The following is a 24,785-nucleotide window of genomic DNA, read 5'->3' on the forward strand; positions in this document are numbered from 1 at the left end:
TAAGTGTTTGAAGTGCTCAATTTATTCAACTTGCAACACATATATTCTTCAAATATTTAAAACCTGTTAAACAAATGTAGTAAAGCAGCAACAAGCAGCAGAGTCTTCATGTTACTTCAGCTTCATCAGTCACAAAGTGACATTAATAAAGTTTTACTTACAGATCATTAAACTGGTTCAAACTCTTGTTAAACAGTGAGGGGTCTGTACCTCTCTAACTAAATCTGTCTCCATCAACATGCTGTGACAAACATTAACAAACGCTCTGCATGCACACATTCACTCTTTGAAAACAGTATAAAATATTTAAAAGTAAAAACTGTACACGACACATGACTGACTGAGTCTGTGTGCCGGTCAGACAAACGGATCACATGGAGGCCAAAGGCACCAGACGCTGCAGGGAGAAGTGTATCAACGTTTTTCATTTCCCAGAAGAAACTTGTGTTAAAGTGGTTTAACTTCAAAGAAAATAGATTTCTCAAATCAAAGTCCTCTTGTCTCAGATCAGTCTGCAGCTTTTATCTGAGGCTTTGTTCACAGCAAATATTACAGTGCTTGTTTGGAGGTTTGAATTTACTTTGTTTCCCTCCTTATTAAATAAACTATCAAATAAGCATTTTTGCCCTTATTAGATAGAAAGCCCCTTCTTTTACATTTATAAAGGATCACAATTCAACAAACCTAAAGAATCAGGGAAAAGTTTCCAAGGAATCAGGAAGTTTTATAAGATGTAAAATGCAGTTCATCTAATGGCCACCCGAGGCTGCTAAAAAAAACAAGAGCTGCATTAAAGAAAATAGAAAATCCTCCAAATATTAAATAACAGCTTCTCATCTAAAAATGATCGGTCTAAAGCAGTGGTTCTCTACTGGTCCATTTTAAGAACCTTCCTCTAACTCAATAATGAGAAATTTATTAGAATATTTAACCAATTAAATGTTTATAAAAGAAAAATGTTGCAAAGTGGACCCTAAACAGAACAAAACATGTGAATAAACAGACAGGACAAATCAAATGTTAGAAGTTCACTATTACAGAAGCCCAGGAAGGAAATGTATGCATTCTTTTTATTTTACTCTATGTTTTCCCATAATAATGTGTTTGGTTTGTTTTTTTTAGAAAAACTGACACATTATAATGGAAAAAGTAGCACTGTTATTACAAGACAAGAAAGAAATAACTCAAGATCTTGAAATAACAATGCAGGTAAAATAATGCATGGAAGTCCAGCATTTCCAATCATACAGCTTCTATGTATCGTAGCCTCTCTGCTGTGATTGTTTTTCCCAGGTACACAATCATAGCCCCCTGAAAACAGCTCCACAACCCACCAGTTGAGAACCACTGGTCTAAAGGCCTGTAGGGTGACCGGAGTAATCAAATGTCCCTGTAGTAAGAGAAGCCATTGTAATAAACATTCAAACCCTAACATTTAAGGATAGCAATAAACATTAGCGGAATAATTACAAAAAAAAATGTATCAACACTTTAAAATACATCTTGTGATGCCAAACATCCACAAAACAAAATTACAATGATAATTTCATGAGCACTGAATGCAGCAGTGATGATATATTAGCTTTAAATAAATAGCACACAGACAAAATAGTCAATAAATATGAAATTCAAGGTTGCATAGTAACACCTACTGTATGTGAACTCAAAGGATTGTTAGTTAAAAATCACATTGTCAGACACAAAATGACACTCTGCAGCAGCCTCACCTGAGCATGTTCACCTGGAAAATCTACTCCAAATAAACCAATAATATCTGGGATATCTGAGGCCATTTTTCATCTCTGTTGTTTTTTGCCTCTTTGGAGTCATATTGTGTAGCTTTGTGCCTCATTTGGGTGGTGTGTGTCTCTTTCTGGATGTTTTGTTCCATGATATCCAAGGTCATAAAACAACACTGAAAAAAGATATTGTGGATCTACTCAAGGCGACAAATATGACCTCTTTTCTACCTTTAAATATTTCCCTGTGGCCTAAATGAGATGTCTTTATTGTGCCTTGCCCAAACTGTGATAGAAATCAAGCACCAGAGGACCCTGTAGAAACCAGCTCAACCTTTTTCAGAAGCTTTGGTGGAGGTTTCTTTAAATGCAAGTCACTCCGCCCCTTTCCTTAACGGGTTCAGTCAACACAAGAATAGCTTCGTGCTTCCATGACTGTTGGGTGGAGATGTCTGGGTAGTGACTGGTATGGCAATGTGCTCGAAAAGTGTATTTGAGTGTTGAAGCAATGTAATGCAATGAATCTAATCCAGTTTATACTTTAGCGATGGTAGTGTACTTTTTTGGGAAATTGTGAGTAGAACTATGAGCTCAGGTAAAGCGCATTAGTTAGGTTTCACTTAAGTTTTGTTTCTTTGTGTCTGATGTCATAATGTACATTTATTTTCCACCTTTCCTGTTGCTTAATTTAAAATGATTAAACAGCCAGACCAGCTACTCTGTAAGACCAAACAGGAGAAGGTTGTTTAAAAAATGAGTTGTGTTAAGTTAAAAATACAATACTTTCAAAATAGAATTTTGGTCTATTTTTCTGAGCTGCCAAAGCACATTTTTAGTTTTAAGTAAAAAGTGCTTAATCATTCTAAATTTTTTTTTTTTTTGCATTGTACTCAAATTATTTGACAATCGTTTCTTAATCTGCATGATTTTTACCAGAACGCCGTTGGGCATTAGACACTTTTGCACCATAAGTGAAGTTACCAACTCAGTAACGTAAGTCCTGTGGAGAGCAACTTAATCAGTTAAAGTAAAGTACTGAACTCAAACATGTCGTTTTGAGATTGATTTAAACAGTTTTTATGTGTAGCGGAGTTCCCAAAGTGTTATTTAACTTAAATTACAGTGTAATTATTAATCAGTTTGAACAAAATTTAAGAGTATTTTCAGCTTGTTTGGTTTTACAGTGTAGGGGAAGTTAATCATTGGGTGGGAATTACTGTAAACTTTAAGCTGACTTGCATTAAATTTAAGTTGCGCCAATGAATATTTTCACTTTCAAAGAAATCATAGAAACTCAAAGGAACTGTGTTAATACAACTTGTTATTTGAGTTGGGAAAACTACCTTCATCTGTGTGTTACCACTTGAAATACATTTTTTAAAAGTTTATCTAACAACTCTTGTCAGTGTAACTCAGTTAGTCACATTAGGCATGGATTCTGAACAGACCATCAGATTTCATGTTTTCAGTCATAGGCAGGCAATGAATAAAAAACTGGGTGGGCTCATTTCACATGTTGTGGGTCAGTAGATACTCTGGATACCCTGATGCATGTGCAAAAATATTTTTAAAAAGAGGATTTTCATGATATGTTTTTATTCTTTTTTAAACATCTATTGGTAACAATCACTGAAGTCAAATCATTAACATGTCAAATCACAAATTAACAAGTTGCAACTTGTTACCAATTTTGAAGCCCTTTAAAAAGATAAAAGTAGGTCTATGTTATTTTGCATCTCTTTGAAATCCATCCATGCCTTTTCTTATGAATGTTTGCCTTCTTTGGGGAATTTTCTTGTATTTACACTCTAAGTCTCTAAAAAGTTGTTTTGTGTCTCTTTGAAGTCACTTTTATTACCTGTTTGGCACAGTTTTGTTTTTATTTTGTATTTGCTGTCATCAAGCTCCTCTTGAATCTCTAAGATTTTTGTTTCTATCTTCTATCTTTTGTGGCTCCTACTACTAATTCAGAGTGCCTTTGATGTCTCTATTTAATGTCATTTTGGTAAATGTAGTCATTTCTGTTTGAAGCTTTTAACTTCTTTGAAGTCATTTTCTGTGCTTGAAGTCAGCGTCTTACATTTTTTCAGTACTTTGAAGTTATTTTGCATCTTTTTAAAGTTGTTTTAAGTGTCTTTGTAGTCACTTTGCAATCATGTTGTCATTTTGGACTTCTTAAAGTCATTCTGTTTTTCACTAAAATTTTGTGTCTTTGTAGTTTTGGTGTCTTTTTGCCTTTAAATTAATTCTCTATAAGATTGTTCCTTTTACTCTGCCACTGTCACTACATCACTAGGGCCTACAGAAGCCTCTTGTTAATACCTGAATAAAATGTACTTGGTAGTTTTTTGTGTAAGCACAGTGGTGCAGTTTTCCCCCTCACCTGCTGGAATGAGGCTGATGAAAAGTGTCACCCGGTCGTGTTACATTCACTGTCTGTCTCTCCTCTAACAACGTGTCGAACACAGAGCAGATAAGGCTTCTTCATGTGCCGCTCTGAGTTCAGTTCACTGTAAAACAGCTGCAGTCAGACCACCAGCACATCTGCCATCAGTAGCCTGAGTTCATTTTATAGACTGATCCAGGCTGAGAGAAGATACAGTCATGTGGATTTTCAAATCAAAACACAAAATTATTGGAAATGAATGAAACAGTTAGTTAAGGAAAAGTGAAACAAAACTACGGTAGCCTTCAAAAGACCAAGACAATTGAACTCAAAATAGGCACAGTACTGAGAATCATCCAAGGTATGATGGGAACTAAATGCTGCTTACAAATATCAGCTATGCTGTAGAAGCTACAGAGTCTTCAGTGTGACACTGAAAAAGTTATTTCTCAGTATTTATAAGCGTTTAAATTGTTGACAATTAGAGCTGTTTTAATAGAAAATTTAATAGAAAAACAATTTCGATGTGTTTTAGTTATAATATTGAATCTGAAAGTCAAAATACACTGAAAATACAGAGCAATTAAATACGATTTTAAAGTCTATCTTTTTTTAAAGATAGACTTGTTTTGTTCAAAGCAACACGTACATGGGTCACCTAAGCCATAAATAAAATAATTTGATCATTTGGCACACTCAAGACTCCACATGAACTCCTCTGCATCTTAAACTGAACAGCAACTATGTAATATCAAACACACTGTAGTGTCTGGTAGAAAACATAAGAAAGAAAACACTACAGTACATCATAAAGAGGGTTGGATGGACAAAGGAAAACAATCAAGATTTTCTCAACATTCGACTCATCAGGCAGCCTTGTTAGAATCATTCATGTTAATGCACAAAGAATACATCTCAAACCAAAGTGTATTTTGCATAAAGAGCGTTTACACACACATCAGTAAGTTGTTGTTGGCTTGTTTTCATCACAACGGGCCCCCGTCGATTCTAGAGCAGCACATTCGCAGCTTGTTCGTCTACACGTTGATTGCATGAGCGTGCTTCTTGCACAGAGGTTTGTCTTTCTTTGAGTAGAAAGGCTGGCCCTCCAGATTCACATGACAAACCTGCAGACACAAAAATAGCTCACCGGTTAAAATGAAGAGAGATGAAGTCAGTACTCAAAGGCTAATGAGGATCTGCTGCCACACTGGGAGGTTCTGAACATGTAAAGTTAAGGTCAAAGATTCATGATGAGATGAGTTGAAATTTAATGTTCAACATTCTACAAGCCTGTAAGTTTGCACCGCTGCGATGGAGAAGATGATATTTTGTTTCCAAAGCAACGATTCTTTGTCAGTCAATTTAAATTGATTTCATTTTATATATTTTAAGATTTATTTGGGGGCTTTTTACCTGTGTACATGGGGTGCGACCTATCCACTAGGCCATCTACGTCCCAAACTGATTTTGTTTTTAGGTTACTGTGTGATAAATCAGGACAGTACTGCACATTCAGATTTTTTTTGCGTGTTTTTATCATCATAATATTGCCTAACATTATGCTGTATGAGGGTGATAAATCACTAGTTCCCCCTTGCAATCACCATCATAGAGTGGCAGTGCAATTTCACTGCACATATGAACACATAAACTGCTTTGCTAGTCCAGTCTTATTTTTTTTAAGATCTATTTTTGGGCTTTTATGCCTTTATTGACAGAGGGGAACAGTGGACAGAATTGGAAACAGGGATGAGGAGGCTGGGGACATGTGGGACAGTGCCACAGGCTGGATTTGATCCTGGGCCGACTGGATACATGGGGTACCTGTGCCCCAGCCCAGTTTTATTTAATTAAAATAACTGCTGAGAAAAATATTTTTTTCCATGGACAAATGTAGCTTTTACAGCCTTGAATCCCTCATGTGTTGCTCATATAGCACTGCATGCCCTGCTACATGTGCAGCTGAAGGAGGAGGTCTATGAGCTTAGGTTTCCGTGCAAAAACTTAAAACAGGTAGATGTTATCATTTCCAATATCCACAGTCTATCTGAGTCTAATGAAATATTCTACTTAGAAAAAAGTAGGCAAGTTGGCATTTGTAGGCTCTCAAAAATTTTTTTTTAACATTTTTTCTGCTTGCAACGTCCAAAATGAAGCGCATCATCTTGATTCAAGCTACAATGGCATGATTGTCCCAGTGAGATTCTAAAATGGTCTGGTTATGTCAGGATTTTTTTGGGTCTGAACTTTGCTTAAGAGTAAGGGCTACCTGATTCAAAATTGTGGTTTTGCTGATTTCTTTGGTATCAGTTGTGCAGATTTTCACTATTTTGTCTCAGAGCTATAACACACAATACATGTGAATCACATGTCCTTTAAACAAGACCAAAAATCATTTATATGTCATAAAATATATATAAAAAATGCTTTCTAGTGGATCCATACACACTTGAATTTGATAGCCACCTTTAAACATAGCATCACATGGTTGTGGAACTACATGTGTTGACATTTTGAATTAAAAAAGTGAATTATCTGCGGTGAACACATGAAGACTGTACATCTATTTTGCCTTACATACCCTGCATATTTTTGTTCAGTTGACATGATATAGAAATCTGTTTTCACTTTGACATTGACCATGATTGATTTATAAAATCAATTAAAGGGTAAAAACCCACGGGGTTGAATACTTATACGTAATATAGTGGTCAGTCCTGAGATTTTGAATATTGACAGATGGGCAAAATACTAGTTGGTATATTTTTGTTTTGTTTTGTGAAAGACTGAATTAATTCTTTGTTTTCTTATTTTTCTGTCTTAATGATTTCTGCCTCTGTTTCTTACCGCACAGACGAAACAGGTGTCATGCCAGGTGTGACCCAGAGCCTCAATGAACTTATCACCAGCTTCAACCGGGAAGTCACATCCATGACACTTGGTGCTGAAGAGTGCGATATAATCTGACACAAAGAAAAACAGTTTGTTATAACTTTTTAAGCTTAGAAACTCATCTTAAAGCCAAACCTCACAATGCATGCTCATACCTTTCTCACAGTATGGCTCTCCATCCTCCATGTGGAAGAGACTGTTTCCAAATGCTTTGCCACATGCAGCACACACAAAGCAGGTGGTGTGCCATGTCTGCCGCAGAGCGTGCATCACTTCCTGTAAGACACAACAAATCAGACGTTTCAGGTTACGTCAATCTCAGTCACTCCTATCATAAAAGGAATTAATTAGTTTGCATGTTTTATCAAAAACACAAAATCATTGTTGGAGATTTTCTGCACTGCTCCTCCCTGATCATTCAAGTTACTTTTTGCTGCACTGATTATTCACGGGTATGCAGGTTGCCGAAAAAAAAGAAACAGTAGCCGTGCAGTGATGTATAGGTAAGTGTGTCCACAGATAGACAGATAACAAAGGTATGCAGGCGAACAGTCAGAGCCCCTCACCCCCATGATCTTGGTGTTGCAGCGGGCGCAGGTTGGAGCAAAGAACTCCTCGTAGCACTTCTCACAGTAGACGTTGTTCTGTTCCTCCACAAAGCTGACGTCAGCCAGAGACATGTGGCAGTAGTGACAGTTAAACTCCTCAGGGTGCCAGGACCTACCAAGGGCCACAAGGAAGGGACCCCTGGGAAAAAAGATTATCTTATTTCAGATAAGACCAGACAACAATAGTCCACTTCAAATTATATTAAAAAGCAGATGGACATTACCTGATGACACTGTTGCAGGCTCCACACAGAGGTGTACGGCTGCTGGCAGCAAACCTCTCTGCCCTTTGGGCCACACCCCTCGCCACAGGTGAGAAGGGAGCAGGGCTTGGTGTGATGGGGCTGGGTGCTACAGGTGCAGCAGGTGATGGGTTGGGGATATATACTGGCGGAGGAGGGGCAGCCTGGGGCAGCGGCTGCATCTTTATAGTTGTGGTGGTTGTCTTACTGGGGTCAAACTTGTTGGCAAAGCTAGTGTCGGCCACCCACGGAGGCCTGTTGGCAGAGGCAGGAGGAGCTGGTGCTGGGGCTGGGGCTGGAGCAGCAGGTGGGGGGCAGGGCTGAGGTGGAGCTGGTGCAACGAGAAACAACAAAGAGATGTGTAAAAGCTTCGTTTAAATCAGGATCCCTTGCACTGCAGCTTTTTGTTTATTGGAGGTCTGTGAATCAGTTTTCTTGTGTCTCACCTGGCTGAGAGGGGTAGATGCAAGCGGTGCTGACCACTTTGGGAGGGGCGGAGCCAAGAGGGATCTGAATGGAGCTCTGCTGGGTGGGCGGGGCCTGTTGCATAGGAGGGTGCTGGTACTGTTGTGGCATTGGCTGGTACTGTTGAGGAGGCGGGATGTGCGGAGGCTGATGCATGGCAGGAGGCCGACCGTACATGCTAGGGGATGAACACATGTTGATTCATTACTGTGTCCACACTGCACACAGGTAAAACTCACTGAGGTTTGAATATCAGGGGCTTTACAGCTTTTAAATATGGCTGAATTAAAAAAAAAAAACACACACTCATTTAGTCTTTGTCTGCCCTGGTTGCAGCTCTAGGAATTAAATACTATTAAACATGTGACAACCTTTAAAAAAATAGCTTCAAAAAATACAAAAAAAAAAAAAATAAATAACATCAATAAAAGGCTTAAAAAGACATAAATCAATGATCAAGCACATCAAAAAAAGCAAAGCATGTAAGTAAAGACAGAAAAGACATCAAAAAAGAAAAAAAAACAACTACAAAGTGACAAAAACATCCAACAAAATATAAACATCAAAGAATCTAAAACAACTACAATGACACTTAAAAGACAAAGACTGCAATTATAAGAGGAGATAAAATAACATTGAATAATCACAGAAAAAACAACAAAGCAACACAGAGCCACACAGAGGCATAAAATAACAAGAAAAAGTGATCAATACGCAAACCAACAAAGGATAAAAAGAAAGTTAGTGCATGTATTAATAAAGAAGCAGACCTGTGAAGACCCCCCAGCCTGTAAGAGATGAGTTCAGGCGTGACAGAAGAAAGAAATAAAAAAGATAAAACGGTGTGAAAGCTGGACTTTGATCCTTTGGAGCCTGTTAGAGGAGATTCAGCCTGTGAATGGATGAAGTTGTTACTTCTTGTTACTCGGCAGTTACAAGTGCATCATAAAACATTAAAATATCATGAAAACGTTTTTTGTTCTGTGATTTAATTCAAGAGGTGAACCAGACACATCTAATACAAAGTAAAATATTTAACGACTTCTTTTTTATGATTACAGCTTACAAAAATCAAAAATTTTCTTTCTCAAAATACTGTGAACAAGTGCCAGGCCCTGCTGGAAAAGGAAATCAGTATCTCCATAAATCTTTTCAGCAGATGGAAGCATGGTGTGCTCTGAAATCACCTGGTAGACTGCTGACAGCTTTGACTCTGGACTTGATAAAGTACAGCTCAACAACAGCAGCAGATGACATGGCACCTCAAACCATCACTGACTGTGGGAACTGAAAACACTGGACTTCAAGGACCTTGGGTTCTGTGCCTCTGTGATCTTCCTCCAGACTCTGGGACCTTGATTTCCAAATAAAATTCCAAATTTACTTTCATCTGAAAACAGGACTTTGCACCAATGTGCAACAATCCAGTTCTTTTTCTCCTTAGCCTGGGTAAGAAGCTCATAACATTATCTTTGGTTCAGCAGTGGCTTGAAACTAGGGAACACAACACTTGCAGCCCATTTCCTAGACCTGTCTGTGTGTGGTGGCTCTTTATCTCAGCCTCAGTCAGCTCTTTATGAACGGCTGCAAGTCCTTGAATCTGCTTCGTTTGACAGTCCTCTGAAGGCTGAGCTCATTCCTGTCGCCTGTGCACCTGAACACTATATGCTTTGATACAGCCTCCGAGAACAGCCTGCCCTTTCAGCGGTGACCTTATGTGGCTTACCCTTGACACCTTGAGAGGGTGTCAATGATTGACATCTGGATAAGAGTCAAGTCAGCAGTCTTCCCCATGATTGCAGTTGTGTGAACTGAACCATGGTGAGAGAATGAAGGCTCAGGAAACCTTTGCAAATTGGACAATTCCCCAGTATGATGATATTTTGAGACAGTGGATTTTTGATTTTGCAAGCAGTAAGCTGTAATCATCAAGATTAAAACAAAAAAAGTCATGAATGTTTCATTTTGTATGAGATGAATCTAGAATATATGGAAATTTAACTTTCTAAAGTATGTCACAAGAAAACATAAACTTTGATATGCTATTCAAATTTTTTGAGATGCACTTGTGTATGGTCCTGAGCTGAGTGAGGCACCGACATTGTAGTGGTTAGGGGTTCAATCCCATTTTAACATAAAGGTGTCAGTATGATTCAAACAGCTTCTGAAATCTGTCCTTAATGCACTTCCTAAAAATTAATAAAAAAAAAAAAATAGAAAGTCTAAATTTGTAAACTTCAGCTGTTAGATACTGGTAATGCAAAAGTAACAATATTTCTGGATGTACTGTAAGGGAGGAAAGCTAATGACAGACTAGTGAAGTACAGTACCTCAAACTGGCTCTTCAATGCAGCATTTGAATGAATATTTAAAGACTTCAAAGACATAACAACTGAAGATAGGTGAGTGACACTGCAGGAAGATTTTTCCATAATAATTAGAATAAAGTAGATCATTTGAAGCATACTGAGGCCTTTAAACCACTCATGTCACTGCTAGGAGTTTCAGATAGAAAAGCATTTGTTTAAAAGTTGATGGACTGTTATGTAGCGTAGAAAAGGAGGAAGCATGAAGCAGCGTGTGGACTTCAGCTCTCAATCGCTGCAGATAAGGGTACCTGGAGACTGTTGCTTTGTGCTGGGCCCTGTAACCAGCAGCAGCGTGTCGCTTCAGGCTGCAGGTGTAGATAACAACAGTAGAGATCATCATGAGGATGTACAACCTGGGGCTGACTGTACCATAGGACTACCCAGGCTCACACCTTTTGGTGCAATATTTGGATGCTTTTAGTGCTGAATTTCATGTTTGAATGGACTTTCTGATTAATAAATCTATAATCCACTTCTTTTCCTGTTATTGTTTTCATTAAAAGACCTTATGCACAACCTTTTAAACAGCAGAGAGACACATCTGGTCAACATAGCATTGCTTTCAGCAGATATTTTCAATGGAATTATCGGTCTCTGCAGTTGGTAGAGGTCAAAGAAAGAGGTTTAAAAAGAGGAGGTGCTGCACTTACATTCATCAGGTGGACATAGATAGCACATAATGATGTGTGGGTTTGTGAAAGTTGTTAAAAGTTGTCACCTTCACCTTTACATGGGAGACAATCAAGTACCAAAATGGTTCAACAAACTTACAAAGATTGTTGCTAAGCCCAAGATTTCAGACTATCCCAGCATCACATGAACACAACACATCCTTGACTGGAAATCTCCGATCAAGATCAAACTTAAACTCAATCATACACACTCTTGATGTCTAGAAACACAAGTGGCAACATCTCATCATTGCATACACAAAGATTAACCAAAAAGTCTTGATTTCTGTGAAGAGAAATAATGTGAAAAACAAATTCAGTGTAATTCAGCTGTACATTGAAGGAAAAAAAACACTTTCAGTTAGGAAGCTGTAGCTTCTCCAGCTTGTTGTGAACAGAATTACATAGCTGCGACAGGTTGGTTACCTGTTAGGGTCAGGGACAGATGGAGCAGGGGCGGGGTCCAGAGGCTGCATGAAGGCGCTAGCAGGTGGAGCAGAGGGGGCGAGGTCTGCTGGGATATGCCCAGTAGGGCTAAAGCACATGAAGGTGTTAGGAGCAGCAGTGAGATAGAGGCAAAGCCATTCTGAGCACCATCATTTACTGTATATACATTTATATATTCACACATGCAGGACTTACCTGTCTGCATGCACACATATATGCTGTATATACATGACTGATTGTTAATACAGTGATGATATGAGTGAAGGCTGCAGAGATAGAAGATCACCAAGCTTGTTATTGTCATGCACAAATCAAACTGCTCAATATTGCTTAGACTGATGTGAGGATTTAACACTTGTGAGGTTTTAGTGTCTTACCAACAGTGGGTTTAAAATGGAGAAATCAAACAAACAGAAACCCCTGATTACTACCCTAATTTGTATATATTTTAAAACTACATTAACCTTTTACCTTACTAGTTTTGAAGCTGTAGAAAAGGAATAACCAAACTGTCTGATCTGAATTTCTAGTAGTGACAGATGAAATAATGAAATCTTTATTATTGTTTTATAGAGTGTGGACAGGCTGCTACTGAGTCTTTGTGCAGAAATAAACTGACCTGTGCAATGTTCTGCTTTTTTTTCCTCTTTTTTCCACAAAAATAGGTAACTTTTTAGCTTGCTTTGGTCTGATGCCATTCTCAACCATGGATTCTGAGGTAAATGAGGCAGATCAGACGTTATTCAGATAGTAGAGCTACCACTTGCAGATTTTATGCCTCCATGAAGTATCCAAGTATCAGGCAGTGAAAGTAGAGTTGTGGGTCAAGAAGAAGGGCTGTGGTGTTTTCTGTGGTTGTGTAATTTGTAGATGATGCAGGCAAGGGCTGACCATGACCCTGTATCTCCAAGATCCAATCAGTTCATCCTGGAGTAATAGCAGACATTAGCACACAGTTTGAAGGAAGTTGTTCAAAGTTTTCTTGAGTTGTCAGATTCACAAGCATAGGATGAATATAAGTCCTGATGACCTTGTCCTTTGACCTGAGCTCCAAAATCTAATCATTCCATCTTTGAGTCATAGAGGACATTTGTGCAAAGTCTGAAGAAACCCATCAAAGCACTCTTGAAATATCGTGTTCACAGGACTGCCCAGGACAGACAAATCTGAAAAGACAAGGCCCCTACTATTGTAGGTAGTTAGGGCATCAAAAATTAAACCAAATAAATAAAAGTAAGGAAATATATGATTAGCAGATCATTACTTTGCTGTACAATGCTTCTTAGCAATAAATCTTACACTGTTGGAAAGTTTATTTCACTTTTAAATGTTCCTTTGTGTTTGTGGGATGAGCAGCAGAGCTGAGTATGTGGGTTGCGCCCATAAAAACATTGCCAAATCTTCTCTGCTAATGCCAAAACATCTTATTCTGCTGTTGCTATTGACTCTCATTTTGAGCTTCTGGTACCTCCAGGTGCTGATGTCAGCACCTATGAGCACCTGCTACAGTGGTCAGCAGGTTTCTGCTCCAAGTATTAGCATGCCACCTTTGACTGATCTGGATAGGGCCAGATGCCAGATGCAAAAGAGCAACTTCAGGCTGGTGTTTCACCAAACCAAGTGAAGGCATTATTGCATTTCTTTTGATAAGACAGCTGAAGAGAGACTGGGAATCAATCCCACGACCACTGAGTTAAGGATTATTGCCACTGTATATGGGCGCCTGCTCCACTGAGCTACACGGCACTATAGCAATATAGTTTTTGTCTAATTGATTTGAACTGTCCTTCTTTTAAACTTTATTTCAAACATATCAACGGTTACATCCTTAACTGAAAATGCTACCTTTCAAAAAAAATCTCTAAATAATTTGTGTGGTTGCAGGTTGTTGGGTTGATCAGCCTCCACCCCACTGAAACGGAGATGAAATGTCTTTTAAACATGATTTATTCCTCCATGTTCCATGTTTGATTTGCAGCTGAGCCCCTGAGAGGCACATCTGAGCCGCTTCCCTCATGATGACAAAAAGGAAAAACCCGCAGTCTCTTTACAGGCAGATAAAAGCCCGACCTCTGCTCCTATTGATTCATGTTGAGTCATTGCTCGCTGTATGCAGACTGACGCACGCTGAGGGGGGCGGAGGAGGCAGCAGAGATCAATCGTGTGTAATGGAGGGATGATTAAATAAGTGCACGGAGCACAGAGAGCTCCATCCATCAGACAGGAGGAATGGGTGGAGGAGGGGTGGACGTTAAAAGGTTTGTACCTTAAAGAAGCAGAAGCAGACCTCCACACTACAGTGTGGGATACTCCACCAGTATTTCTATTTCTGCAGATCACATCATATGTCTCAACTCCTCTTCACCACAAAACAGATGACTTTAAATATTATATGAAGTAAGCACAGTGTTGACTTAATTTTCATGAGTTTTTAATAATATTTGTAATTGCATTAAGTAACAGTTTTGTCCCTGACAAATTCCCACACCAATCTGTCTGCTTTATATAAAAAAACATAGTTTATCAAGATTAAGATATCCATTAACTCTCTTTAATGTCTTATCAAAAATTGGCAGTGAAGAACTGAAATAACATATTTTTGTCACGTTTGAGTTTTCTCGTGCACACAGTGGACAGGAAGTCTTTAAAATGTAAAAACAAAAGTATTTTTGAGTGGGAAAGTCTCTTGTGACTTTTCTCTTTTAATACTTACTGCTGTATATCACTTCCAAATTTCAGAGTAGACGCCCTGTAAATGTTGGACTTTTGCAGAAGTTTCTCTGACTGAAACAAACTCCACCTCTTCCCTCCTCACCCTTACAGCATTCTGATTGAGTACAGTCATTTGTATGGCTCATCTCCATTTGGATATGCAACTCTGAGTTGATTTTTTAAAAGTATTTTTTTGCCAGACAAAGTCTTTGGTTGTATTCTGGCTCTAGAAATGAAAAGTTGCCATTTACCTAAACATACAGTGTCTTTGCATGGCAAGGGCTACCTCTATTTTTTTCCAAAAACAAACAAAACAAAACAAAAAACAGGTAAGAAACCTGCCTGTTAGTGTAAACACAGAGCTGAATACAACAAACACTGGGTGAGGTGGGCTTCACTGTGTTTTTTGTCATTAAACAAAAAACTATCTTTTCAAAATTCAAGGGACAACCTAAAACTCCTTCGTGAATTTTTTTGTTTGTGTGGATGTTTGGTGCCTCCTAATTCCTGCTGTTTTTGACCTGAACATATTCATGCAGTGTTTTTGACATAAAATACCTTTCTGCTTCTTTTAAGAGTCAAATCCATGGCTCACTTTGAATATTTGGTGTAGTAGTTGTACAAGGAGTATGTTTCTTTAGACTGTTTTAAGCACTTCATCTGGTATCTACCCCAGTGGCGGTGGGAATAAATAAATAAAATAAACATAATCTTTACACAGATGTTCTGTTTCACAATCAGAAAAAAAAAAAAAAAAAAATTCTCACACACTAACAAGCATCAACTTTATGTAAGAATTGGAGAATAAGTCACAATGCTAAAATCGATTTTTTTTTTAAATTTAAATTTAGTGTTATTAATAAAAAAGTAAAACTTCTGTTGTAATTGTTGAAATACTTAGATGTTTTTATGAGCTGATATTTATCATGGCTTTGAGCCAGGAGGTTAAAAAATGTTATATTATTGTAAATAAAGTGGATTTTAAGGAGCTTTCACCTATTAACCCTCCTCTGTTCCTAGTCAAAAACTGTCCAAAAAGCTTTTAAACCAATCAATACAGATTTTAATCACTACAGAAAGAACTGAAAGGGCAGAAAGTGCAGAACTCCCTTAATGTAATGTTATGTTTGACTTGAATCCCGTCACCTCTTCACTGTAAAATAAGGAGACTAACTTACACTGTGAAGAAGTGAAAGAAACAGAAGCACCTGCTGGCTCAGAATAAACGTGATTCATTTACTTACTGATTTAGTCTGACCTTTAAAGAAAATGTCAAAACGACAAAGAACGTTGGTAGTCAAATACGGGCGTAAAAGCCAAGAAATACATCTTATTAAAAGATGTGAAGAGGAAAAAAACCAGCAGACTCAGAGAATCTGTTAACAGATGCTAAGAGCCCCCAATGTGTATTTCAAATGTTTTCAGCACAGAGACTGTGTAGCAAATGACAAAGGTTACCTCATTTGATTATCCATATCAATTTAAGGGGCCAATTTTCTTGGATTATGAAGGGAATTATCAATATGTCTTGAATCAGCTCAGTCTCTTCATCATCATATTTTAGTGTGAAAGGGGAAACATTTTAGTTTCCTTCAGTCCTGCTGTGCCCTCTGCTGGTCAAAACAGCACTTCACATTTCATGAGCTCAGAAATGAATCCCAGCTAGTTCTGTAAATAATTAAGCAAAAACATGAAAGATTCACTGAGTGCATGAGTTAGTCTGAATAGGTTTGATAGTGGATTTGAATCAAATAAAAAGCACCAGCACCATCTTCAATGCTCTTTTTTTTATCATAACTGTTGTAAAACCTTCGCTCCTTCACTGTTTCAAATCAAGATAGGAGTCTGCTTGAATGGCTTAATTCTGAATACATGTTCTAATCAGGGCCTGAGGTTAAAGTTAGCTTAAATTTTAAAATTTAATATGCCAGTGAAACCACCCCAAGCTGAGAAACAGAAAGTTCCTTAATGAGACTGAGTAAAAGACTGTGATGGGTTTGTTTACCTGTTAGCAGCGGGAAAGTTCACACTCAGGTTAACTGGACAGTGACATTAGCTTACGGTAACGTGGCTGTGTGATGTGTTCATGGACAGGGTACAGTGTACAGGTGAGGAGCCAGGGGTGGTCAGGAGCTGACTAATAAAGCTCCTCTGCCTACCTGCTCCTCTTCAGCGCCTCCTCCTCCTCTTTCTCCTCCTTCCTCGGTACTAAAAGAGAAGCACATCATAGAGGGGACATTAATGAGCATGCTCAGTGTATAATAATCTCTCCTTTACAGAAGTTTGTCAGTGAGGCTACTATTATTTGTGAGTAACAAGCACACATTTTAAAAAGATTTGTCCGACTTTGGGAACCAGTGAATCAAAAGGATTGACTCAACATTTAAGGAGCTTGTGAGCACACTAAAATTACGTCCTAAGTATAATTGCAACTGTAAGAGGAGCAAAAATGCAACACTGATTGAATATAAAAAAGGCTTTCTGTGGGAAAATTATATACAGAATTTAAGACTTTCTCTGTGGCAACAGAATGGAAATTAAACATTCCCACTGTATTTGAACTTTGCATGCCCCGTGAAGGTTTTAACTGAAAAGACTCACAGTGAACTCAGATAAAATAAGAGCAATGAACTTACAGGTCTCAGTCCCAGTCATGTGGGCGAGGACCCGGAAGGACTTGGACTGCATGTTGACACTGCGGCGACCCAACTCATTCATGTCCGGGCCAATCTCAGCAGTCTGGATGGCCTGGTAGACCGGGGAGGCGCTGAATGCAAGGGGATCTCTAACTGGGAAAGAACTGTAACCACAGACAGAGGGCGCCAGACCCCCCAAAAACCAGACCATGTCAACAGCAGGACACTAAAGCCAGAGCTTCAAGGAGTCCAGGTGTGAAGTTCCTTTTCTTGTTTAGGTGCACAAGGGTGAAGTTTTAGATATCCTGCTAACTTTTTATTCATGTGTTTCAAAACACACTCAAGTAAAAATGTGATGTGATTTGACAAAAGATGAAAAATGAAGAGAAGCAATATTGAGCTGGTTATGATTTGATTTGGCATGACAGGACATGAAAATGAAGATGACAGAAGGCGCTATAAGGTTAGCTGATGCAAAGTTCGTGCAAGAAAGAGCAAAACAAGTGATTAAAAAGTCTCACAGAACATGGCAGAAAACATTTAAAACAGAGGAACACAGGAGAAACACAACATTTTACACGTGTTTGATTATATTTTCATTATGAGTAGATATAAACCCCAAGAAGAAGGAGAAAGAGAGCTCAGAACATTGAGTTTTTAAAAGGGTTTTGTTTGAATTTCAAAATTTGCCACAATCCTTAGTAACTTTAATATAAATAAAACCAAAGATACATCGTTTTAGTCTGGTGTAGGTTTATGTTCAGATGCAGTTTCTCAGTTCTCAGAGAGTTTGAAATCTGCAGAGACAACAAGACAATTACTGTAAAGTGCAATTGTTTTTTTATGTTTGATGGTTTTGTTCAGGCAGACATTTGAAAGTTGGTTTATGAGGGAGTAAAAACAGAGCAGATGTGTGAAGGATGAGTGTGGATGTGGTTTTTTTCTTCTCTGGAGAGAAATCAGGGCAGGAAATGCAGTTATTTCCCAACAGGATGGAAAATGTTTGTTAAATGTGAGAAGATGAACACATCCAGTGTTTGTTGTATGATTGACAAATCACACAATCCAACAACATTTGTCTCAAAAGACAAAACAGCTGAATCCCTGTTATAATTCTGGAAAACAAAAACTGAGGATAAATAGATCCATTTAAAATCATCTTTTTACACACTTGGAACGCTCACAGAGAGCGGCTCTTCTGCAACATAATAATTACTTCTGCTACCAGAATTTTTTTTCATATTTTCCAAATTTTGGGATAATTTGCTGTTTGGATATTTTCTGAGAATTTAATTGGAAATTATAAAGGTTGTTTTTCATTGAAATGTAGGGGATATGATTGTATGGAGAGTTTCACAGAAAAAATTGCCATGGGAATTTGGGGAATTAATTCATAAATCCTGAGAAATTGGATTGGCAATTTGGGTGGTAGAGGTTGTCCTTTGAAAATTTCATGGATATTTCAGGGAATTTGTCTGGATGTTTTGGTCATTTTCAAGGGGATCTTTAATTTTTTATTGTTTTTTTTCCCCCTAAGAATTTGCTCAGAAATTTGTGGGTAAATTGTCTTTGAAACCTGGGAAGTCTGCTTGAAAACTTTCAGGAATTTACAAGAATTTTAAGGAAAAAAAAAATATGAGTAGGCTTTATGATACACTTTTGCAAAAAAAAAAAAGAAAAAAAAAAAAAAGAAAAAGACTATTTAAAGAAATTTTGGGGTACTTTTTGTTGTATTATTGAAAAATATATTTAAGAAAAATATAAATAACTTTTTTTACTTAGGGAATTTTGTGTGGTTTTGGAAAGGCTCATTTTCAATAAATTCCTGTTCAAAGACAAGGCTGATTTTTTAAGTTATCAGGTGCTACTTATCTCAGATAAGTGGGGAAACTAAAACTGCTTTCCAAACAAAAACTCAGGTCTCAGGAGGTTAAAGGTGAATGCTACCAGATAATCAACTTCTATATGACACTCTTGGCCTTTATCTAGGAAGCTCTACGGTTGATATCTACAAAATATGTACAGTGCTTAACAAATTTATTAGACCACCACCCAAAGTAAGGTTTATGCCACAGCTGCCCTAAATTAACAGCACTGGTAATTATCAAAATCATTTTTTATGTTTCTGCAATGGTTAGTACACTAATATGTAGAAGCTCTTTAACCCAAATGATATTTTTAATGCTAAAATATAATTATTATTGTTATCCATGAATTCTCAAATTTACTGATTTACAAAAAAGTGAAAAAATAGTAAAGCACATTATTATTTCTTGATTAATATGTCAAATTATAATTATTTACTTGCATTCCTGAACAGAAAAATGAGTTTTAGTGGTTGAATGTTATGCTTGATTAATTTCTGACTTCTCAGAGAAGCCCAGTGAGCCGGCACAAATTTGGGTATAAAAGTTGAATTCAGTTTGAAATTCCTCATTCCTGTTCAAAATGGTAAAACGTGGAGAGCTCACTGAAAATGAAAGAGTTTGCATTAAAGCACTTCATGATGCTGGATGGTCTCTGAGACAAATATGACAGGTGGTCTAATAAATTTGTTAAGCACTGTATATGGGCAAATCCTTGTTTACAGAGTAAAGTGTCAGTGCTAGGGAGAGAGAGAGAGAGAGAGAGAGAGAGAGAGAGAGAGAAAGAGAGGGAGCTGCAGTTTCTCCATGTAAAGTACTTGAATGGATGTAAAATAACGCAAAAAGTAGAACGTATGAAAAAACAAAATAAATGAATAAAACAGATGAAAATTTTAAACTTAGCAAGCAAACATGATTGAAGCAACATAAGAATGTATTCCTTTCTAACTTGCAGCAATTTTGGACAAAAAAAAATAGACTCAGAGTGCAAAAGCCTGGAGACCAGATCTTTTTTACATTAACTATGTTTTCACACAGTGTTCCGGTTTGACTGAGTACAGTTTGGTATGGCAAGACTATACCACCAGCTGGAACACTTTCTCCTGCCACACAGCACCGTCAAAGTCCTTATGAACCTTCCCGCCTAGACAGTCACTAGGAAGGTCTGCACCTCTGAGGTCATCCATGGGATGACTTGACTTGAATTTCGATGTAATTTTTATAATTTGTTGCACAGTACATCTGCATTTTATACATCAACTGGATGAATAAGGCACTAACCATTAAACAACAAATCATTTCAAGCTACTGTAAACATCGGTTTACTGTTCAGCACAAATACAGCGATACACTGCTAAGAAGAGTGTGAACTCAATGTTTGACATAAATCAAAGTTTAACCTCCTAAGACCCTGCAAGCACATATGAGGACATTAGTTAATTGGGGAATTTAGTTTTAAAAAAAAGTAAACAGCACTTGAAATTTAGGGGTGATTTGCTTCAAAGTTGAAAGGAATTTGCTTAAAACTTTGAAAAATTTGATATGGAATTTTTCGACTTTACGATAAAGTTTCACAGCTCAAGTCTCAGGTGGTTAATATGCAAAATTCAGATTAAGAGTGTATTTACCTTAAATAAGGAAAGCATACAAAAGAAGGTCAAAAGTTAAAAGCAAATGAAGGAATTTCCATTAGTTTGCCCATACAGTGGCATTACTTTCCTCCTTGCCCGTTTTTGTTTATCAGAGCAGCAGGTGCTCCCATTATTATATATTAGGCTTTATTCTGATATTGCTATTCTGCACCACTTCACTTTACAGTATGATCAAAGAGAAATGATGTAATTTAAGTAATTCATTACAATTAATTAGTGAATATAAAGCCTTGTAGAAACACACTGTAACTCTATAACTTTATGTCCTTCTCTTTTTTGTGTTTATATTTAGTCTTCAGTTTATAGATGGTTCATGTAAACTTATAATCAATATGCTCATCATACTGAGACAGACAACACTGTACACATTGTGCTGTAAACAACTTGCAGATAATGTTTAAAGATGCATCAACCTCAGGCTGAAATGGTACACTCAATAATATGAATATGTGAAAACTCAGACATTTCTCTGAACTGCGTGACATCGGGAGCAAGTCACACATTCATGAACACACACCCTTCATTACCACCAACAACTATTAACCCACAAACAAGCAGGGCCAAACCTCAAAACAACACTGACTATACAACTGTGGAAAAATCAGCTTTTCACAACATCTTCATAATAATTTGTCATTAACACCTCCAAAAAGCTGTCAGAACTAATGTGATGCAGGCTGATCCAAAACAAAGCAGAGGGTATTTGGGATTCAAAAGTGCAATATCAGTGGGAACAAAAAGGACAAATAAAGGAGAGGAACATTACAAGCAAACTAATGTTAATCGAAGAGGAAGTTGGAGGGAGGAGGGAGAGTATAAGAAAGACAAGAGAAGGGGAAGGAATGGAGGTGGAAGTGAGGGAGTTCTTACCCCATTTCGTGCCCCTTGGCCTGCGTCTGCCCTGCAATGGCGTCCATGATGGCGTCCTGTGAGTACATACTGATGGGTGTGTTGTACTGGGCATGGATGATAGTGGCCTTACCACCTGGGCCCTTCACCTCGATGGGCTTATGAGTGGAGAGGGCAGTGTCCAGGGCGGGGTTGAAGCCAGCGCTGTTGGCAGAACAGACAATGTGGAGAAGTGGGAGAGGAAGATAAAAGGAGTGGAGGCGGAGGACAGCAGACAGGTGGAGGGAAAGGGAGAGGGAGTATTGTGAAGGTGGAGGTATGATCAAGCGTGCCATGTTGTCTTTAAGGGTTGTGTTAAAAGGAAGAAACAGAAACCAAGGAGCTCATGCTAGCAGCCAAAACGCAAGGCAAAAAGACCCTCAGGAAATACTCAGTGGGTTTTTTTGGGACCAAAGTGGCAACAATAAAACCCAGATAGAAGTTCTGCCCTTGAATCCTCATATGCAATGCACAGAGATGTACAAGATGCTGAAAAGACTGCCTGGATTTTTCTGCTAGCCAAGACGAATGCACAATCTCAGAATCTTATCAATGGGCACAAACCAGCAGTGAGATGTACCAGCTACTGTACGTGCAAGTTCAAACAGCCTTGTAGCCAAAATTGAATATAAATTTAAATTAAGATGCTAACATTTAAAGATTGTTGGCTGAGATGGTTCAGATGAAGGCACAAGTTCCAACTCCAATCAAAACATCCATAGTGCAGCATTTTGAAAATTTGTAACTGGGTCTATTCAAACTTTTGGTCCATGTTGATATAACATACGAGAACTGAATATGTTCCTGTAATTTCTTAACAGAAGAATATGTTGATGTATACACCATATGGACAAAAGTATTTAGCCACCTGACCATTATGGACCACTATGTAGTTGGCCCCCCTTTTGCAGCTATAACAGCTTTCACTCTTGTTGGAAGGCTTTCTAGATTTTGGAGTGTTTTTATGGGAATTTGTGCCCATTCATTCTCTAGAACATTTATGAGGTCAGGCACTGATGTTGGACAAGAAGGCTTGGCTCACAACCCCCATACCAGTTCATCCCAAAGGTGCTCAGTAGAGTTGAGGTCAGGGGTTTGTGTGGGCTACACCTAACCAAACTGGTCAAGCCACATCTTTATAGTCTGTGCGTTAGTAAAGGGCCTTCTCCAAACTGCTTCCACAAAGTTGGAAGCATTGTCCAACATGTCTTGGCTTCTGTCTGGCATTAAGATCCCCCCTCACTAAAGATAAGGGAACTAGTCCAAACCCTAAAAACAGTCCCATACTATTATAAAGACAACCCTCAACCAAACACCACAGTTGGCACAATGCAGTCAGGCAGGCAACGTTCTCCCAGCATCCACCAAACCCATACTTGCCCATCTGATTGCCAAACAAAGACGTGTGATTCATCACTCCATAGAACTTGTTTCCACTGCTCCACAGTCCAGCGTGAGTGTGCTTTACATCACTCCATCCAACGCTTGCCGTTGGACTTGCTGATGTGAGGATTGCATGCTACTGCTCGACCATGGAAACCCACACCATGAAGCTCCCGCCACACAGTTTCTGTGCTTGCATTAATGATAATGCTTCCACTTTCTAATAATATCACTAACAGTTGACTGTGGAATATCCAACAGGGGTGAAATTTCACAAACCATCTTATTGCAAAGGTGACATCATCGCAGCACCAGTTTGACTGCCCCTTTCCAACATTAGATAAATGGTTGTGATTAACATGAACTACACAAGGTTGGCTTAAAGTCTGTCAAAACAGCCGAATCAACAGAAGTTTTTATCATAGCTTGTGTTTTCCAATGACCTTTAATGATTTGCTTCAGCCATACACACTCAAACTTCAGTGTGGTAGCTAGCAGATCCTCCCAGCAGAGCTTGTTGTCTTTTCAGTGTGAAAGACCATTTCTATTCCTGCTAACCTTTGTGAGAAACTGATGGTTATAATTTCCCTTTGCTAACCATTGTAGCCCCATAAGGTTTGGTGAAAAGTTTTTTGAGAAGGCATTTTGTACTTTTCAACCCCAAACTTTTGAAAAATACAATGAAAAACTGACTGAAGAGGCCATTGGTCAGCACCACCCAGATCACCTCATCTGATTCCAGTGTCAAAATTACCCAAGATTCAGCTCAATTAGCTCAGAAAGTAAAATATTTTCTACACTTTCTAGACGGCAGGGCTAAAACTTGATGATACTGAATGTACTGATGATTATAATTGTGTGAAAGCATATTCTGATACTTCAGTATAAAATGAATAGTGAACAAATGGCACCTACTGCATTCTTTCATGCTGTGATGGTGTATTTTCAGTGCCAGAGTCACAGCAAGGCCCTTTAGTCTCTCTGTTCTGGACTTGGGTTACAGCAGCTTTACAGAAGTCCAACATGAATGATGCAACCCACCCCAAATAAAGCTGCCCGAGTTTCACTTCATCAAACATGATCCAACACAGATACATTCTGATTTTACATCCTATCTCATGTTTCTTTCAACAGCATCATTTTTATTTCATGTTTCTATCAAGACTTCTTATATACAGCTTTAGATAAAAAAGAATTACACAAGTGAACCACAACATTTAAGTAAAGATGATGAGTTTGATCTTATCTGTTTCAAATATGTCATCATCAGGCCTCAGAAAACATCAAATAGTGACCTTTACATCCACAACAGAAATGCCAAAAGACATGGAGGATTTTATCAGAGCACAAACTGCCAGGAAGCCTGGAATTTATCAGCTAAATTAAGCTGTTTTTCATTCTATAAAAAATTTTTCATGCAAGATTGATGGAGAGTCAATCAACACAGCTCAAACACCAGAGAAACAAAACGCTGCCTGATGAAGATTCTGACAGCTAATTAACCCACAGAGACTGAATTAGCTGGGAACTCATTTGTCTGTTTAGTCAGAACAGAAGAAGCCATCAGCCTCATGGTGATTAGCGCCACAACAACAGCTTTCAGTCGCAAACACACACTGTAATTTAGTCAGAAACACACAGCAAACCATCAAGATGCACATTCCCTCTCCTCAGGCAGCACATGCACCACAGCCAAGCTGTCCACAAAATAGATTCAGCTTTGGTGGTGGGTTTCTCAGGGATGAGACAGGTTGGTTAAAGCATACAGAGAATTAACAAAGCAACACTGCTGAATTAATACAATGACTCATGCTGTCATTGACTAAT

General features: G+C 38.2%; 1 protein-coding gene across 3 annotated transcripts in view; it reads right to left on the reverse strand.

Annotated features, from left to right (window-relative positions):
• LOC121511469 (PDZ and LIM domain protein 7-like) overlaps positions 1 to 24,785 on the reverse strand; it is a 79,265-nt gene continuing 54,480 nt past the window's right edge. For all 3 annotated transcript variants that reach the window (XM_041790192.1, XM_041790191.1, XM_041790189.1), the window contains 7 exons: positions 21,558 to 21,740; positions 8,317 to 8,513; positions 7,853 to 8,201; positions 7,587 to 7,767; positions 7,176 to 7,296; positions 6,976 to 7,091; positions 1 to 5,252 (listed from right to left, as the gene is read on the reverse strand). In XM_041790192.1, coding sequence (XP_041646126.1) covers positions 5,163 to 5,252; positions 6,976 to 7,091; positions 7,176 to 7,296; positions 7,587 to 7,767; positions 7,853 to 8,201; positions 8,317 to 8,513; positions 21,558 to 21,740 — 1,237 coding nt within the window. In that variant the 3' untranslated portion in view covers positions 1 to 5,162. The remainder of the gene's footprint in view (positions 5,253 to 6,975; positions 7,092 to 7,175; positions 7,297 to 7,586; positions 7,768 to 7,852; positions 8,202 to 8,316; positions 8,514 to 21,557; positions 21,741 to 24,785) is intronic.

Source organism: Cheilinus undulatus, linkage group 6 (genome assembly GCF_018320785.1).
Source record: "Cheilinus undulatus linkage group 6, ASM1832078v1, whole genome shotgun sequence".
In the NCBI taxonomy this organism is placed as follows: domain Eukaryota; kingdom Metazoa; phylum Chordata; class Actinopteri; order Labriformes; family Labridae; genus Cheilinus; species Cheilinus undulatus.